The sequence below is a fragment of the Archocentrus centrarchus genome, unplaced genomic scaffold (assembly GCF_007364275.1).
Source record: "Archocentrus centrarchus isolate MPI-CPG fArcCen1 unplaced genomic scaffold, fArcCen1 scaffold_26_ctg1, whole genome shotgun sequence".
In the NCBI taxonomy this organism is placed as follows: domain Eukaryota; kingdom Metazoa; phylum Chordata; class Actinopteri; order Cichliformes; family Cichlidae; genus Archocentrus; species Archocentrus centrarchus.
The window spans coordinates 4,792,202-4,810,598 of record NW_022060256.1 but is presented as its reverse complement, the minus strand read 5'-3'; the positions used below and the strand labels follow the sequence as shown (position 1 = coordinate 4,810,598).

The 18,397-nt window shown below is 42.5% G+C and overlaps 1 protein-coding gene and 2 non-coding genes across 3 annotated transcripts in view; 2 read left to right on the top strand and 1 right to left on the bottom strand.

Moving 5' to 3' along the window:
- Positions 1-18,397, bottom strand: part of LOC115775980 (stromelysin-3-like) — a 39,106-nt gene that overhangs the window by 8,746 nt on the left and 11,963 nt on the right. The window contains exons 2-4 of the mRNA XM_030723538.1: positions 15,337-15,545; positions 8,190-8,333; positions 1,646-1,779 (exon numbers count right to left, since the gene is read on the bottom strand). Coding sequence (XP_030579398.1) covers positions 1,646-1,779; positions 8,190-8,333; positions 15,337-15,545 — 487 coding nt within the window. The remainder of the gene's footprint in view (positions 1-1,645; positions 1,780-8,189; positions 8,334-15,336; positions 15,546-18,397) is intronic.
- Positions 7,560-7,631, top strand: trnac-gca (transfer RNA cysteine (anticodon GCA)). The gene has a single exon. It is a non-coding gene; the product is annotated as a tRNA-Cys (tRNA).
- Positions 14,817-14,888, top strand: trnac-gca (transfer RNA cysteine (anticodon GCA)). The gene has a single exon. It is a non-coding gene; the product is annotated as a tRNA-Cys (tRNA).

Genomic DNA, 18,397 nt, shown 5'->3' with positions numbered 1-18,397 from the left:
AAAAAGCACCTTTCCCTGCTGACTCATATCTACTCTCAGTCACATATTTCACCAACACAGAGACGCTATCAGTGGTGCAGCAGTGCACAGTAATAATTAGATTTGAATGTCCTGGTCTTCGTGGAGTTTGCATGTTCTCCCTGTGCCTGCATGAGTTTCCTCTGGTTTCTCCTCCCACAGTCCACACTGAAAAAAATAACATTGTCTCTCCAGTCGAAGCTGGTCACAGTATGAGAGAAAAAAAGCACTAAAACTAGATGGAGACAGCGCTGACGTCAGTGAACAAGTGTATGACGTTTGATGGGTCCAGCTTGAACAGTATGCATGTATGGTGTGAATTTGAACATCCAATTGTTCTCGAGTTATTGCATTCACAAGATTTTCAGAAACCTTGACCTCTGACCTTTATCTTCAGGTGAAGGTTGCCAAGATTTTTAGTAGATGCAGCTATAGTGTGAATTTGAACATCCTAGGTCACATTGTTCTGGAGTTCTGGCCAACGTTAAAGTTTTTGATGAAAAGACGTTGCTGCCGCCAAGGCTGTGACGACAGCTCGACTTTTTCTTTGAAACAGCTGAGCTAAAAATCATTGAGACACAATTGAGTGCTATGTAATCCATCCATCCATCCATCCATCTATCCATCTATCCATCCATCCATCTGTCCATCCATCCATCCATCCATCCATCCCCTGCTGCTTAACTAGGTCTGGGTTGCAGGGACAGCAGTGTAAGCCGCGTTGCCCAGGCCTCCCTCTCCTGGGCCACCTCCTCCAGCTCTTCTTGGAGGAAACTGAGGCATTAGGAAGTATCCTAGTTGAATCACCTCAGCTGGCTCCTTCCTTACTCTGAGCACCTCCCAAACACCCTTAGGAAGAAGCTCATTTCTGCTACTTGTATCTGCAGTCTCATTTATTCTCTCACTGCCCAGACCTCGTGCCCAAAGTGAGGTAGAAATGTAGATCAACCAGTAAGATGACAGCTTCCCTTTCACGCTCAGCTCACTTTATGACAACAGACTGTTATTACTGCATTATTGCAGATGTTGCACAACTCAGTCTTTCCTTCCCTGATTCATGAACAGGACTCAAAGATACTTGAACTCCTCCACTTGGGGCAGAAACTCTTTCCCTACTCAGAGTGGGTACACCATCGGTTTCTGACTGAGATCCATGGCGTCAGACTTGGTCCTAATTCTCATCCCAGCTTCTTCAAAGTCAACTGCAAACCCTCCCCAGTGTGTGTTGGAGGTCATTGATCTATGAAGCTGACAGAACCACATCATCAGCAAAAAACAGAGACGAGATGCTGAGACCACTGAACCCGACACACTCCGGAGAGTGCCAAGAAATTCTGTCCATAAAAATGTCCCATGGGTGTGCCATGGGATTTTGAGTTTGCCTAACCAGTTTACATGTCTTCTTAAAGTCCATAAAACACATGTAGACTGGTTAAGCAAACTCAAAATCCCATGGCACACCCATGGCTCGATCTATCTATTCAATTCAATTTTATTTACATAGCGCCAAATCACAACAAACAGTGAATATATAGAAAAAGGGGATTAAATGACATTGAAACAAAAGTTCTGCTGGAAAACAAAGCACAGAGATATCTGCACACAGTGGAGATGTTCAGGCACTCACCCATGTGGTTTCCGAGGGTCCATGACTCATCGGCGTCAAAGTGGATTTCACCTTGTCGGTGTGTTTTGGGGAAGAAGGCATGAGCAAGAATCCCACCGCGGCCATCGAAGGGAAGGTTGTCTCCATGCCATAACCTGCAGGTTTTAGAAAACGAACACTCTGATGAGCAACAAAGGCGCTCTGGGAGGATTTAACAGCACGAACCTTTTAACAGCTTTACAGACAAAAGACTCTAAACGCCAGTCTGTCAGCTTCAGCTTAAAGGATGATTCAACACTTGCAGAATAATGAATTAAAAATGCTTCGATGATTAATCTTCCAATTATTCTGCTGGTATTCTTATGGTCATAAAATGTAAGAAATGTGAGTTATTGTGAGAACCAATCACAGCAGTCCAAAACCCCAAATATGTTTATTTTTTAATTTCAGAACACAAAGAAAACAAGCAAATGTTTACATTTTAGAAGCTTCATAAACTGGTTAAACACTTTAATATTTATTAAAATGGCTGCTGGCTTTATCTCTTTACCAGCTAAATAAAAGTTTCTGCTCTAAAAACCGTGACCGTTCACAAAAAGACCGACAGCTGGTAGCTCTCAGCTAACTGTGTTTTATGATAGTTGATTCAATCGCTCAAATTTGATGTAAGCTTAAGGTCGGACGCGTTCACTCCCAGGTCAAGTTACCTGCTGTCACTACAAAACACTGAACTTCACTGACATTTCACGGTCCCTGGGGGTCACACTGCTGCTCGTCTCTTCCTGTGTGGCGCCTCTTTCCTCCACACAGGAGCCCGACTGTTTTTAGGAAGCCTATAACATCCAATGGGAGGAGAAGGTCCCTGTTCTCAGATTCACTCACTTTCCTCAAAGCCTCTTCACTTTTCCTATAAAAGCAAAGTTAAATCTTAAATTTCGAGGTCCTCACACACAGCACAGATAATCTCGTCCTTCATTTCTGGTTGTTGGTGGCATCAGAAGAAGCTACAGTCTGTGGGAGAAACCTCGGCTGTTTCGTCTCTCTTTGTAATCACAGCACACACAAACTGCAGGCCCTCTAATGGCCACTTGAGGCTGGCTCCAACAGTTAGTCAGTCCCCACAGACTCCCATGTTATAATACCATCTCAACACTGTAATTAAACATGTTTACAGAGTGGTACAAAATATGTTACAGCCTATATGGACAGTTTCTCTCTTCATAATAACTGTTTGGGGAAGTAAATCTTTTTATAGCTCATCCATTTGGATGCTTGCAGTGGTCAGAGTTAGGGACGTGGCTGTTTTCACTGGCAGGTGTCCCAGCACAGGTGTGGCTGTAGCTGTAGCTGCTAGCTATCTGCTAGGCCTCACTAACCAGAGTTAATGACCCGGAGCTCTTGAACTGGTTTGTGGTGTTGCTGCATTTAGGATTTTAAGGGAGCCTGTCCTCCTTTTTTACGACCAATACCTGTGTTTATAATAAAATTACATGACCTCTAGTGGTTGTATACAGAAGTGCATGGGAATAACATGTTCGGTTTTCTCCGGCAAATTCCCAAGAACCACACATTGCCCAAGAACACCTCAGCATGCAGACTGCACCAGGCAGGGATTGAACCACCAACCTTCCAGTCAGCAGATGACCTGCTCGACCTCCTGAGCTACAGCCACATTATGCACTGGCCTGACTAACATGACACATAAAGCCACATGTAGGAGCGCTAATATGAGTGGCACAGATTATCCAAGAAATTTGTGCATCAGTTTTGGTGAGTGAAATTTAGCATTTTTAGTAGCATTTAGCATTGCACCTGTACAGGTGATGCAATCCTATACAAAGCTTTCCTGGCTGATTGCTTTTAACGTAGCGTAAGATTTTTATGCTGATGTGAGAGGACTCTGCCAGGATGATGATGATGGCTCTATCTACGGGCACGAGAGGTCACTGAATGGTTTGTTGATGATGAAAATGAGGGGAAAATGAATCATATCACATTACTGTCATAAATGAACAACAGAGGGAACTTTTATGTGATCTCACTCTCTATCACCATTATCACAACAACCAATGAAGGAATATCTTTTGGAAGAAAGGTAATCAACCCTCCAGGAGTGCTCATAGACTTGGACAATCAAGCACCTGGTACAGGTTACAGGGACAGTTAGTGTCGGTGTTTCCTTTAATTTATCACACATCTGTAGTTGACTTGAGGCAAAAGAGGAAAAACACAAAAATCGTTCCACCAAAAAACAATCCAAGCTTCACAAAAGAAATTACATAATTCCAAGGATGACACAGATCCCCACAAAACGTTTTATATCTCTGATGTTTATATTCTGCTTGTCTTTTCTTGCTGTGTAATCTCTTGTTTTCATCTCTGCGGCTCTGGAAATCCCTCTGTAGCAAAGGTCTTTGTCCGAATCTGCTTTAAACTGATCGGACTGTCAGATCTTCCTCACAAATGGACAGAGGTGGGAAGTAACGAAGTACAAATACTTCATTACTGTACTTAAGTAGATTTTTCAGGTATCTGTACTTTACTTAAGTATTTATTTTTCTGAGTACTTTTTACTTTTACTCCCTACATTTTTACACAAGTATCTGTACTTTCTACTTCTTACATTTTCAAACAGACTCGTTACTTTTTTAACACGTCAGAGAGAAGTTTGCATTTCCGGTCAGTGCGCCATCAAACATCAAACGATCTGAGCCTAAACGGAGGAATGATAACACATAAGAGACAATCGTACTGGCGTATCCTCCATCACCGGCTTATCTCGTACAAAGGGATTAAATACGCAAACCCATATAATTAATGTATCATTTATAGCGCTATAATCGGGCCGGACCGAGTCCGTAAGTTGCGCTGCGGCACATAAACAGCTTAGCTAGCGCTACTGAAGAGGAGCGAGCATGAAGGGAGTAACGTGTGGCAGGTAAATGCAACGTTTCTAAATGCTCAACAAATATCAGCAAACACACAAAGTGTGTGCAGTTTGTCACACAGTGTGTCTGCTAGCTAAAAGAAGAGCTGCTGTATTTCAGGGAGAGCAAAGAGAGAGAAGTTCACTCAGAGATGGAGAAAGAGGACAGGAGAGGAAGGAGAGAGGTTAGATTTAAAGGTAAGGACTGGAAAATAAACTGAAGTATGCTGACGTTGTGTAATTCAAAGATTCTATGAAAATACTGCAGTTTAGTGTGTAATAAATTGGTTAGCTTGTTGTACTGTATTTACAGTAAAGCTCTGTGTTCATGGTCAGAGTTACAGGTTACATCAGTGCAGCAGAGATGAGTTTGAATCAAAGCTGCTGATGCTGAGATTCATTCACTGAATCCAACATTTCTACAGCCTGTATGCTGTCAGTGTAGGGGATGGAGATCAGCTCAGATAGCTGTGAAATACTGGGTTACATCTTTGTGAGTTCAGTTCATCCACACAGAGCAGTAAACCTCAGAGCAGCAGCAGCAGGTCAGCTGATCACAGCCTGCACACCAACATCATTTACTGCAGCTACAATAGAAAGCTGTGGTTCTTCTCCCCATGCAGAGCCACTACAGCTGATCTTAGGGTTCCTCCACCTTCTGAATCCCACTGTAACCCCTGAGTATCCTCATGTTTGTGTTTAGGTGGAGGCACAGTCACCCTCTACTATGGAGGACATGGAGAATAGAGCTGTGTTTAAATTCCCTTTAACAGTTTGTGTCCTACATAACAGATTCAAGCTGAGTGCATTCATTAGGATTAAAATTTAGATTGGAATAATGTTTGCATTCTCATGTAATATTATTTTATATTATTACAATAATATATAACGAGGTTCGGTTAGTTTTACACAAAAATAGCAGGTAGAAACGTCCTCCAAAGAACTACTTTACTTTCTTACTTTGAGTACATTTCAGAGCCTGTGCTTTTTTACTTTTACTTAAGTAGAGAAGTTGAACCAGTACTTCGACTTTTACTAAAGTATTTTTTAACATAAGTACTTGTACTTCTACTTAAGTACAGAATGTCAGTACTTTTGCCACCTCTGCAAATGGAGCCTCAGTTCCAAAAACTCTGGGACACTTCCGTGACAGTTTGTGAATCTTGTAAATCCATATTTTATTCACAGTGCAACATAGAAAACATATCACATGTTTAGACTGAGACAATATCATTTTAAATGTGATGGCAGCAATGTGTCTCAAAAAAGTTGGGAGAGAGGCAGCAAAAGGCTGGAAAACTATGAGATACTAAAAAAAAAAGAAACAGCTGGAGGAACATTTGCAACTAATTCGGTGAAGTGGGCACAGGTGAAGGTAACATGACGGGCTATAAAAGAGCATCTTAGAGAGGCAGAGGTTCTCAGAAGTGAAGATCAGCAGAGCTTCACCAGTCTGCAAAAAACTGCATCTACAAATTATGGAACAAGCTCAGAATAATGTTCCTCAGTGCAAAACTGGACTTTGGATACCTCCTCATCTACAGTGCATGCTATCATCAAAAGACTCAGAGAATCTGGAGAAATCTCTGTGCGCAGAGATGAGGCTGAAAATCAGTGTTGGATACCTGTGATCTCCAGGCTCCGAGGCGGCACCGCATCAACAACATGGAAAAATACAACAAAGAGCCGGGACGACGTTCCTCTCAACGAAGAGGAACGTCGGTTCCCAGACGTTTATGGACAAAGAGGGGAGGCTACTCAGTGGTAAACGTGGTCCTGTCCCAGCTTTAATGAGACTCTTTTGTTGCTGCCATGACCCAATTTTCTGACTTTAAACATTTGGTTTATTTCAGTTTTTCTATTGCTGATAAAATATGAATTTATATTCTCTGCAAATCATAGAATTCTGTTTTTATTTACACAGCCTTACAACTTTTTCAGAATTGGTAAATGAAAGCATACTCTGCTTTGTCGTTCTTTTTAACTGTAATGTGGACCATAATCTCTGAAATAAACATCATGTATCCAATGAGACGTGAACTGGTGAGCCCATAAATTCACCAGCACAGTTTTTACTGAGGTCACAAAGCACTACAGAGTGCACAGAGCTCAGGTCCTTTTGCATTGGTGTTACTGATGGACAACATGTGGTCATATACAGCCTATGAGAGAGCCTGACAGCATCCTTTGAGTGTGGAGCTCAGGGGCAGCGCATTTGACTGCAGAGCAAGAGGTCTGTGGTTCAAATCTGAATGCCCCCTCACTCAGAAGTTGTCATACTTGACAAGTGAAAAGCAGAAGTGACTTTGTAGATAGGATGCTTTTTACACAATAATTAGTAATACTTAGTGTTCAGCTGCCAAATATTTGTTGCCTCTGCTTCTCTCTTCTTAGCTTAGCCCCTCCCACCACAAATGCAGGGGGAGGTGGTGAGGAGGAGGAAAGGAGAGAGGAGTCAAGGCAACGGCTCTTTGTAGGAGACATCCTCCCCTCAGAGAGGAGCCACTTTAATGTCTATTAACTATGATTTGTGGCACAGCAGCATCATAAATTGTGTTATTCTAGCCCAAATGCAGCTGTATTTAATCATCTCAGGTGTAACAGTGCTCATGTTTTATTTTCAGGGCCACTTTCAATTAAATTTACAACATGCTGCAACGTGATATCTCTGGTACCTCACCTTTTTTTAAACAGAAACAGTGAAGGGAATAAAGTTTGATCACCTTTAAATAACTGTAACAACCTCTGACTGAAAATAATTGTTTCTGTAATCCAGCTGTGTGCCATTCTTTTATATGAGGAAGGTAAAAATACATCAGCAAAGGACGCGCCTGTGCACCTTGATTGTATCTGCTCCTGCAGCCTCCTCTCGTCATTATGAGACAAAAATCTATATATAACCTTTTCACAGGTCTGCAATGTTTCTCCTTTGCTTCACCATAATTGATGTTACTCTCTGGAGTTCCTGTTCCATAAGGTGAGCTATGACTGACAGCATAGGCAGTAAGTGGGGGTATAGCTCAGGGGCAGAGCATTTGACTGCAGATCAAGAGGTCTCCGGTTCAAATCCGGATGCCCCCTGACCTTGAATTTAAGACAGTTGGGATAAATGACTCGATGTACAAATAGAATAAAAATATGAACTTGATTTGTGAAAACAGTTACATTTTTATAGGTTTGGATTGTGAGTATCAGGGACGTCACAACATGGTATCCACTGTTTCAGTGAGCAGCAGCCACCTTCAGCCACCACAACCAGCTGCTTCTATTGTTGTTTAACTGTGACTCTATTTATCACTCTACTGTAAACCCTTAACTGAAAGACTGCATGAGCTGAATCTTGCTTTCTATGCATCAGTGTAGAAAAGAAGGGTCATAGCTGTTTTATTTTAATTTGTAAACCAAATGCATTTGTGAGAACTAGAATAAAAATGGGCTTTTTTTTCTAAAAGCAGGTGTAACAGGTTATTTTTAGCCATCTTTCCTCACATGAGCCCCCCCCATGCTGATGCTCCAGCTGTGGTGGGATTAACAGAAAGTTTAACAGCTGGTCAGACCCTACCTGTGTGTGTGTTTACTTTTTAATATACTGTGAGAATCCACAAACTTGTTGGGTTGTCCTGGTTTATAACTTTTTACCTTCTGAAGTCAATGCGAATGTCAGCATGTCCGTTGCGGGTCTCAGTGAAGGTGAGCGGGGTGACGTCACTCCAGAGCTTCGCTGCATCCCGAAAGACACGTCGAACCCTTTCCTCTCCCAACTGCCAAGGAAATCCGTCAATCCTGCAGGGAATGAATACAGGTGTCAACTGCACAAACAGACACACACATATACACACACAGGATGTACAGTAGCAAAGGGAGACCACCAGCCTTGCATGTCTCCATTTAATCTGATATCTGCAGTCGTCTCTTTAGCAGGGAGGTGTGCGGTTACCAACGCCCTCAGGCCTGCTAACAAAACACTGCGGCAACATCCCCTCCCTTTCCTTTTAGATAAAACCACCCAGTGTGACACCCCCCCCAGAAAAAAAAAAAAAAAAATCTTCTTTTACCAATTAGACTGAAATGCTTCATAGATCATATGGACTTCTGGCTAAATTCAGCACTGCTTTCACATCAAACTGCAAAGTTGCCACTGTGGTGAAAAGAGGTTGAAGTAAAAAACAAACACGAGGAGCTGATCAGCTTGTTCAGATTTGTATAAAGAAAGAAGGAACTCACAGGAAGTTAACAAGCAGCTCAAAAATGCAGGCTGTCCTGGGCAGAGATGAAGGCCATATCGAAGAACAGTCAGGTGACTGATGTCAAACTACAGAAACGTCTGCCACTAAACTACCCACTGCAATTATACCAACGCCTGTAACTGAACACAGCAATTACGCTGACTAAACAATCACTGCAACTGCAGCAACTTTCTTTTGGTGCTTCCTTGTTTCCCAGGGGGGCTACAGCAATGTTTGTTTTGGCACATGCCCTACCTGACACGACCCTCCCAATTAACCAGGCTTTGGATTGGCACTGGGAATACACTGGAGTGGACCCTGAGGCTGGGGTTGTGTGTCCTCCTGGAGAGGAGATAGGAATCTTTTGTGTGTAAGGCAAATGTGCTAACCACTGCACCGCTGAAACTACAGCAATTAAACCAACCGGTAAACTACAGAAACTTCTGCCACTAAACTACTCGCTTCAACTACAGCACCATCTGCAACCAAACACAACAACGACTGTGACCAACACAAGCACTAAACTACAGCATCATCTACAACTAAATACAGCGACATTTGCAACTAAACTATCCACTGCACCACAGCAATATCTGCCGAGTGGCATAAATGCTGGAAACGAGCAGCAGAACGGCCTCGCTCTGTCCGACTATCACAAAATGTCCCATGCAGCACTAACGGAGAGGACAAAAAAGATGAGAAAACCCTCTTCAGAACTCTTAAAGTCTTTATTTGGTTGTAGCAAAGGAGGAAAAAGCAAAAATCATACACTGAAAGTACTCTAAAAGAAAAAGCTGGACACAAATCCATGCGTTGTTACACTTTGTATGGTGCTAATTAGTGAACTTTAAAGCTAACAGTAGTTGGCTTCTGTAAATTATAATTTAGACCTAAAAATTATGTGAGCCAAAGAGTAAAGAGTATATTTTAGCACTCTGTGAGTCAGCAGAAAAGATTGCTCATGAGCTGTCAGGACGTGCTAAGCTTGTATGTAGCGCTTCTGGCTATAGAGCAATTTTTGGCACAGTGGTATCGACCAGCCAACCTGACTGCTCAAAGGTTCCAGCATGTAGATTCCTCCTAAGCCACAAACTATGGTCTCAAGGTTTCTATTGTGTAAAGACATCAAGATATAACATGTTAATTAGTGAAATTTAGGAGAGGAATCATTTTTGCTGGAGCCAGGCTAACTATTTTCATCCATTGTTTATGCTAAACTAGGCTAACACACATTTGTTCTACTTAAACACTTGCGCCTAAACCAACCACTGTATTTGCTGCAACATATCCAATGAAACACGGCAACATCTGCAACTAAGCAAAACGATTACTGCAACTAAAACAATTGCTGCATGTACAGAAACATCTGCAACCAAACACAGAAATATCTTTAAGAAAGCAATGACAGAGACTAACCCAGCTACACCAACTACACCTGCAACTAGACAAGGCAAAGTCTGCAACTAAACTCATTACTGCAACTATGCCAACCATTGTATCTACAGTAACATCTGCAACTAAATAAAGCAAGAACTGCGACTAAAATAACCACTGAAACAACAGCAACACCTGCACTAAAACATATACTTACATCTGCAACTAAACCACACAATGCCTATAAATATAGCTACACCTGCAACTAGACAAGGACATTTCACTAGTAAACCAACTGCTGCAATTACACCCACAATCAAATCTATAGTATCATCACCAGCTAAGCTAAGCTTCTAGTGAAACTAAAAGTAAAGTAAAGCCACACTTGCAACCAAACACAGTAACAACTGTGGCCTAACCTACCATTAAAACTACAGCAACTAACACTGAAGCTAAAGTATTGAAACATGGCAACTACCGAAAATTAAAGCACTAAAATTAGAGCAACACTTGTGCTGACTACAGCAACTAATCTAACCACTGGGAATACTGGAAGATCTGCACTTAAATACAGGAATGTCTGCAACTAAAGTAACCAGTGCAACTACACCAATCATTACATCAACAGAAAGAAGTGTGGCTAAACAGAACTACCAGTGCAACTAACACAACCACTAGATGCTATGTCTGGAACAGCAATAACTGTGAACAAATCAACAACTGAAACTACAGCAACTAACTAACCACTGAAATCAGAGCAGCACCTGAACTGAAACATGGCAACTGACGCAACTACAGGAACATCTGCAACTAGATATGGCAACATCTGCAACTAAACCAACCAGCACAGCAATGACTGTAAGGAAACCAACCATTAATTGCAAGTGGCTGTGGCTCAGGAGGTAGAGCAGGGATTCCTGGCTGCTTCAGTCTACTCCAAAGTATCCTTGGGCAACATACTGAACCCCAAGTTGCTCTCCTAATGGGTGTTAATGGGTGAATGCAAATGTGTTGTATAAAGCACTTTGAGTGCTCAGCTAGAGTAGAAAAGTGCTATATAAGAACGAGTCCATTTAAACTATGCACCAGATCCAGTGAAATACTGGCTGCAACTAAAACCAGCAACATCTGCAGCTAAGCCAACAACTAAATAAGCAACTGAATCTACAGAAAGATCTGCAACTAAATGCAGAAACCACAACTAAATGAACTACAGCAACTATTGCAATTCCAAAAACTAAAAGAAAAGCAGCGACATCTTAAACCTGAAGGCATCGACTGCTGACAAAGACCGTCATTAAAAATTTAGTGCATCGTTTCAAGGAACCAGAAGAAGTGCTGTCTGTACACGGCACATTCCCATAATTTACAGTGGTCGTTATCGGCTCCTGTTTTTTGTGTGTAAAGAGAAACAGGAAGTAGTGGGGTTTTATGGGAAATGTGGTCTTAATTTGGAGTCACCCAAGCAATAAAAACTCAGGTAACATTCATGTAAATACTGTCTTTTGTTTGTACAAAGCATACTCTGCAAATACCGTCATGTGAAAACTGTTTAATGTACAGGAAAAGAAATGCCCACAGAGGCTTAACTGAAAAATATTAAGTGTCTGAGGATGAATTTAGAGTGTATTTCTGCAAATACAAAAAGTACAGATATTTGTTTTCAGTAAATGCACAAATGGACAATGCAGACATCACTACCTTTAAAAATATGCATATAAGTCTTAAGAAAAGACAGAGTAATCTCCAGCAGCAGGTGAAACTAGCCACTTTCTGAATAATGGAGCCCACACCTTTGGCTTTGGTAGTGACCCCCTCAAAATGAGTGAAAACATTAGACCGGGTTGATCTGATTCCAAACGAATGGTGTTCATCATAACACCATAAAATGTATAAAACATGGCTGCGGCCTCTGGGTGTGAAAAACAAAGTTATAGCTGAAGCACCTTAAACAGCATAAGGGGCGACTCCTGTGGGAACGCGACCTCAGAAACACTTTCCTTATGACTTTATGGACTCAAATCCAGTCTTACTGATGCTCTTTCAGTCGATGGCCCCCATCAGAGTCAGAAAGTAGCAGGGTTTGGTTTAGTGTGACTATCCATCCCTCCATGTGTGTGTGCAGCATCACTGCAGACCACCTTAAACAAACCCTTCATACACAGTTTATACATAATATGAAATATAAAACAGAGGAATCCACCTCCCTTATTGCAAACATGCCATCCTTTAACCTCTGGCAGTCACCTGCGACCTCCTTTTCAGTTTATTTAACAACCGTTCAAGCAGCTACAACAACACCACCCTCAGCCGAGCCAGCATGACTTCAGCGTCGTGCCAGAGCTTGCCTCACAAGCCCAAAATGCTGGCTGGTTCTAAATAAAAAATAAACACAGGGCCTCATTAGCATGGCTCCACTCTCATATCAGAGTCATTTATAACGACTGGGGAGGAACGAAGGTCTTTTTATGGCCATAACAGGGAAACTTTGACGTGGTTGGGTGTTGCCCTGATCCTGGTAAACCACATCACTCTGTCAGGTGTCATCATGAGCTCTACTTTGGCCCAATGAAGCAGAATCTAATTAGATTGCGGCCAGCGCTGCTATTAAAACCACTCTACCTCCCCCCCTCACGCTTTCTCTCTGCCTGTCTTCATATACTGTTAGGTTAAAGAATGAGTACAATGAAAGGGACACCGGGAGAGCCAGACAGAGAGGCAGCAGCCAGCAGACGACCGCCAGACGCTCGATGGTGCCGCGGCTTTAGATGAAAGAAAACCAGCACCACTTTTTCTGGGGGTCAAGTTGAAGACTGAAAGTGCTCTGTAGGTCCTGTAATCTTTTATTATTTTCCTTGAGTCCTTAATCCAGTCTGTCTGAAGAGTAGAAACATGATGTGAACATGCAGTAGTAACGGCGTATTTGATCTTTTAAACTCGTGTGTTGAATGCGTTTATTTCCTTTATTTCTCTTTTAGCTCTGCTTTTGGGCTCTACCAACTCCCAGATGGCAAATTAAAGGAAAACCCGGAACCCAAGCCCACAGGCTGTCAAAATACTGTGCTATAAGCAATAAGCAATGTCCATCTTTTATATACAGTCTATGACACAAAACTAGTGAAAGCTAGGGGGGGGCATTTGACTGCAGGAGTGTGAACAGTGTGTGCTGTGGGTGGGTGCGGTCCTTGGTGATGTTGTGTGCCCTCTTTATTACCCGGGTATTGTAACTGTCCTGTATTGATGGGACGGCGACTCCACAGATGAACTCTGCAGCTTTGATGAGCAGTGCACACACTGGGATGGAGTTTGTCAGGATGCTCTCCACTGTGCATCTGTGAAAGTTGCTGAGGAGCTTGGAGGGTAATCCAAATTTCCTCGTCCCTGTTGAGCCTTCTTGATGATCTGCAGTGTGTTGTAGGTCCAGGAGAGATCTTCACTGTCAAGGAGTTTGAAGGTCTTCACCCTCTCCTCTCCCGTTGATGGATAATGGGGCATGCTGGTCTCTCCTTTTCCTTGGGTTAATAATCATCTCCTTAGTCTTCTCGGTATTTAAGGAGAAATTATTTTTCACTGCCTGAAAAATCAGGCTTTTTTAAAGTGTGCTTGTTGTGTATTTCCATATTTTCCTTACACTCAGTTAAAGGCAGTTTTTACTACTTTTGGCTCTTTAAAGAGCGATGATATGCCTACTTTTCAAACCTTCTGTTTGAGAGGGGCAGCCAATCAGAAGAAAGTTCCCTTAACGAGGGAGGCTAAAATGGCTTGGTGCAGACAGTGAATAAAATTAGGGGCAACACTGATTGTAAGATGCTCTTTAAATGTAACATATCTGACTGAGAAACTGATGGATAATGACTGCTTGAAAGGCAGCCATGCCCTAAACTATACCTTTGTGCTTTATTGTGTGTGTGTGTGTGTGTGTGTGTGTGTATGTGTTTAACTTTAATGGGGACTATAATGTGTAAAAAGTCAAAAGTAAGACTTTTTTCAGACTAGTGACTGAACCCATGAACTCATCAGAAAAATGTTTAATGAGGTCATAAAGGAAGTGAGAAGCAGGGCAATCAAAGGCGCTGCCCCCTGCTGGCCTTTACTATGAATGCAAGTTTAAGGCACATCGTCTCAGACCTGGAAACTCTGTTCATCTTTCACACACACTCTGTGACACTGACAGCTTAGTCAGGAGCGTGAGTGCGGCTCAGACATACAGGCTCTGACTGCAGATGAAGCAGACTCAGAGAAAGTGGTGTCTGTATGTTCCAGCAGAAAGAGCCTTTAGAGATGGCAGAGGTGATTTGATGATGAATGAATGTGCAGCTCATCAATCTGCAGCCAATGTGGGATAAACCTTTTCTGCATTAAGCAGAATTCCATCTTCTGCCGTTATTATTTCTAAAATTGCACATCCTCAGCTCTTCTCTGCACGTCTTAGTCCCTCCCACCAGAGATGGAAGTGAGGAAGAGACACGAGCAGGTGAGGCAGCACACGTTTAATGAAGGGAAACATCATTTTAAAGCAACGTCTATTAACTAAATTAAAATAATGTCACTTAGGAAGCGAGAAGCTGGTTCAACTGTGAAGCTGGTCAGAGAACGCAGCATCCATGCTGCTGTCATGTTTTTGACCTGGAAGCTTATTACATCCATCTATGGCAACTCCAGTCATGGGGGTATAGCTCAGGGGTAGAGCATTTGACTGCAGATCAAGAGGTCTCCGGTTCAAATCCGGATGCCCCCTATTTAAGAATTTACATATGAGTTGAGGCTAAATCCCCTCTGGAACATCTTGTTTGCATGTAACGAGCCCTTTTTGGTCCAAGTGCTCTATCAGTTCCCAAAAGCAAACAAACACTGAGGCACCACTGACAGTTAAAAACTACGTCAGTGCAGCTGTGGTCATCGGTGTTACAATCAAGAGTGGTGTCCAGGCTAGCTGACAGTAATCTAGGTTGTTCTATAAGTGGTACTGTTATAACTCTGGGCCTGAGAGTAAGAGGAAGCATTAGATGCTGTTTGAAAGGTTAGTGAAGTTATTTATCAGATAATTACCTGAATGATGAGTATGAGTAATGTCTTTGATAAGTTTTAGGAGGAGGGTTAAATTGTTATTTCAAGCTTTATTTAATTAACAAAATACAAACAGCACAGCACATAACTGCAGCAGTACTAAGGTCACCAGTGTGTACCTATAGGTGAGGTCGCTCCTGTCCCAACGTGCTCCATGCAGGGCGTAGCGTCTCTGGCGGTATCGTCCCTCCTCCTGGGCGGGGTAATCTGGTACCCCGCAGCGAGGACGGCTCCGTGTGCTGTTTGCCAACAAGCTCGTCTCTTTAACCGAATCCTGAGCGTGAGGAGCTTTTCCTCTCTTCTTCAGGTCCGGGAAGTTTTCAGAGACCTGGAAAAATAAGTCATGCTAGTTAGTTGAGCTAAACCGGGTTAAATAGGCAGGTTTAACTTGGCTGCTTTACATCAGTCATTTTGCCACGTCTCTCTGTGACCTCACGGGTCAGCACTTACCGCTTGCATTTAGCTAAGTGTAAGCAGATAATTGGAACATGTTACTGAATGCAAAAAAATCTGATGCGATTACTAAAATAATCGGATTACTTTGGATTTTTTCAAAACCAATTACTGAACACGTTACACCTTATATTAAATAAAGGACTCAGCTGCATGTTGGCCTCACATAGGAGCCCCTCTGTGTTTGTGTGAGCTCCAGTTCCTCCTGCCAATGATGCCATGGTCCAAAACACTTACACGTTTCTTTCATTTAAAAGCTACAATGCACATTAATTAACACGATCACTTAAATGCATCATGCAAATATTCCAAATATCACCAGCGACTGTGGATTGATGGGATTTTTTTAAACGTAAAACCAAAGATACAAAAGAATTGATACAATAAGAGAACCGTATGAATGATAAAATTAAGACATAAGCATATAACATATTATGGTTTTTGTAAGTGCTGCTTGATAACTGAGGACTGACTGCCCAGAAGCTCTTATTCCAGATGTTTTCAGAGGTAATCAAGATGCAAATAAAATAATAAGTCTTGGTAATATAACTATAATGTCAGTGCACTTTTAAAAATGTGGCTGTAACACAAGTTTCACAGCATCAGTAAACTCAGGGCAGTTTCTATTGTAAGGGAAAAGATCAATAGAGTCCTTTGAGGAACCATTGAAAAACGTCTCCATTTTAACAGGACGGGACCTTCAGCTTAACGAGGTTCAGTGAAGTCAGACGTCTCGAGCAGCTGAGATGAGGAGAAAGAAAAGAGTCTCCTCGGTAACGGGAGGCCGGCTGAACAAAGCTCCGGTTATTAAGATGGTGCTTTCTGATGAGCTGGTAGATACAGTACGTCTGTAACTGCTGATTAGCAGCTGTTTGTGAGATCAGTGAAGCCAGATAAATAGAAATGAAGTCATGGAGTTACATGGAAATGCCCAAACGCAGATAAAATGTAATGCAGACACAAGGCTGCTGCCTCCCTGCTTCCTGTGCTCTGTTTTTGGACTTTTTTTTTTTTACTTTCGGCTCACCTTTGTTTGTTTTTTAGCTCCTCCCTCCATTACCACCCTCACCTGTGTCTCATTCACCTTTTCATACTCATACAGATCAGCAGCTGTAGGAAGCAGAGTGCTGGCCGTCCATCGAGACGTCCATTCTGACAAACATCACCTGATATATTGATAAATCATAAAATCATATTCACAAACAGGTATAAAATCCAGTGTTTGCCCTCTCAGTTTAGATAGAATCTCATCAGTTTTGCTGTGTTTGCTGCAGGGAACGTGAATGCTGAGCCAAATTTAATGATAATCCATCTAGAAGCTGTTGAGATATTTGGGACATAAAGTTAAAAAGAAAAAGAAACATCAAAAGTTAAAAAAAAAGGAAAAAGCAAATAAATATGGAGAAGGGAGAGACGCAAAAACAAATTGCGAGACCGCCTGAGGCAGAGGTCAGTGTCTGGATTTGAATCATCATTGTTTTGAACCCTGAGGTTAATGACAGCATAACCTCATAATCAGGTCACTGAGCCATGTACTTTGCCTCAGTTTAAGAGCCAGTTGGGCCCAGAATGTCCCACTATCATTAATACCCCCCCACCTCGCTAGATCAAGAGGAAATGCCTCTGCTCATTTCCACAGAAGCAAATTACAGAGCGGATCCATCCCATCTGCACCTCCTCAGCCTGCAAACCAAACCACATCTGCAGCTCTGCGTTTGCAGGGAACTGCTGGGTGTACTCTTCCTATCACCAAATTATGTGCATTTCCTTTTCCGGCACCACTCAGAAAAACCTGTGGGAAAAGACACTATCAATATATGCAGAGATGAAACAAATTACCTCTACCGTCAGAGCCTGTGACTCTTCCCACAGCTGCTGTCTTACATGCACCATCTAGAAGCTCCAGCCTTTGCTGATATCATCCTTTTATGGAATAATGACACATGCACCGATTGATGAATCTGCCCTTTTATCACGAGTTCGTTTTGGCTTTTAGGAAATGACTTTTGGTTAACAGTTTGGTTGCGTAGTTAATACAAATGGAGGTCTGGCCTGTGATAACCTCTGTACACAAATATTAATGGCTCTGAGGCTGCACTAATTTAAGCTTTAAAGGTGCATCATGTAGGCCTGATTATTAGTTTAACTTGAGATTGCACTAAATGTTTAATACAGTTTATTTCTACTCTTGGATCTGTATGATGCCACAGAGATGGGATGATCCTAATATGGTCATCTCTGGCACAGTGACCCCACCCACCCGCTGTTTAAACCTTCTGTTTGTGACGGGCAGCCAATCAGAAGAAACAGAACCTGTGGCAGGTGGAGAGCTGGCTGTGCCATGCTGAGCCCACCGAGTCTGCGAATCAGAATGAGGCCAAACTGCAGTGGAGTTTGAATCTGTGCACTGAAAGAGAGGCTCAGTTCAGAGATAATACTTCTGTTCTAGAAACTGGAACCACGTGCCTTGCTCTTAGACTCCTCTGCACTCGGCTGCACTTCCTCACTCTTCACCTGCTGTTTGGACCCGGGCTGTTCGCTGTGCTCCGGTTGCTTTGCGGTCTTTCCCTCCTCAGCAGCTTGGCTGTCTTCATCATTCTTCTCATTGGTGTCCTCTGAGGGTTTCCTGGCTGGTTCCTGCTTCATGGCCAGGAGGGTGCACATGCCAACGAAGCACTGCGACGAGGAAACCTTGACCTCAAACACCACATCCTCGGTGTTCACCTT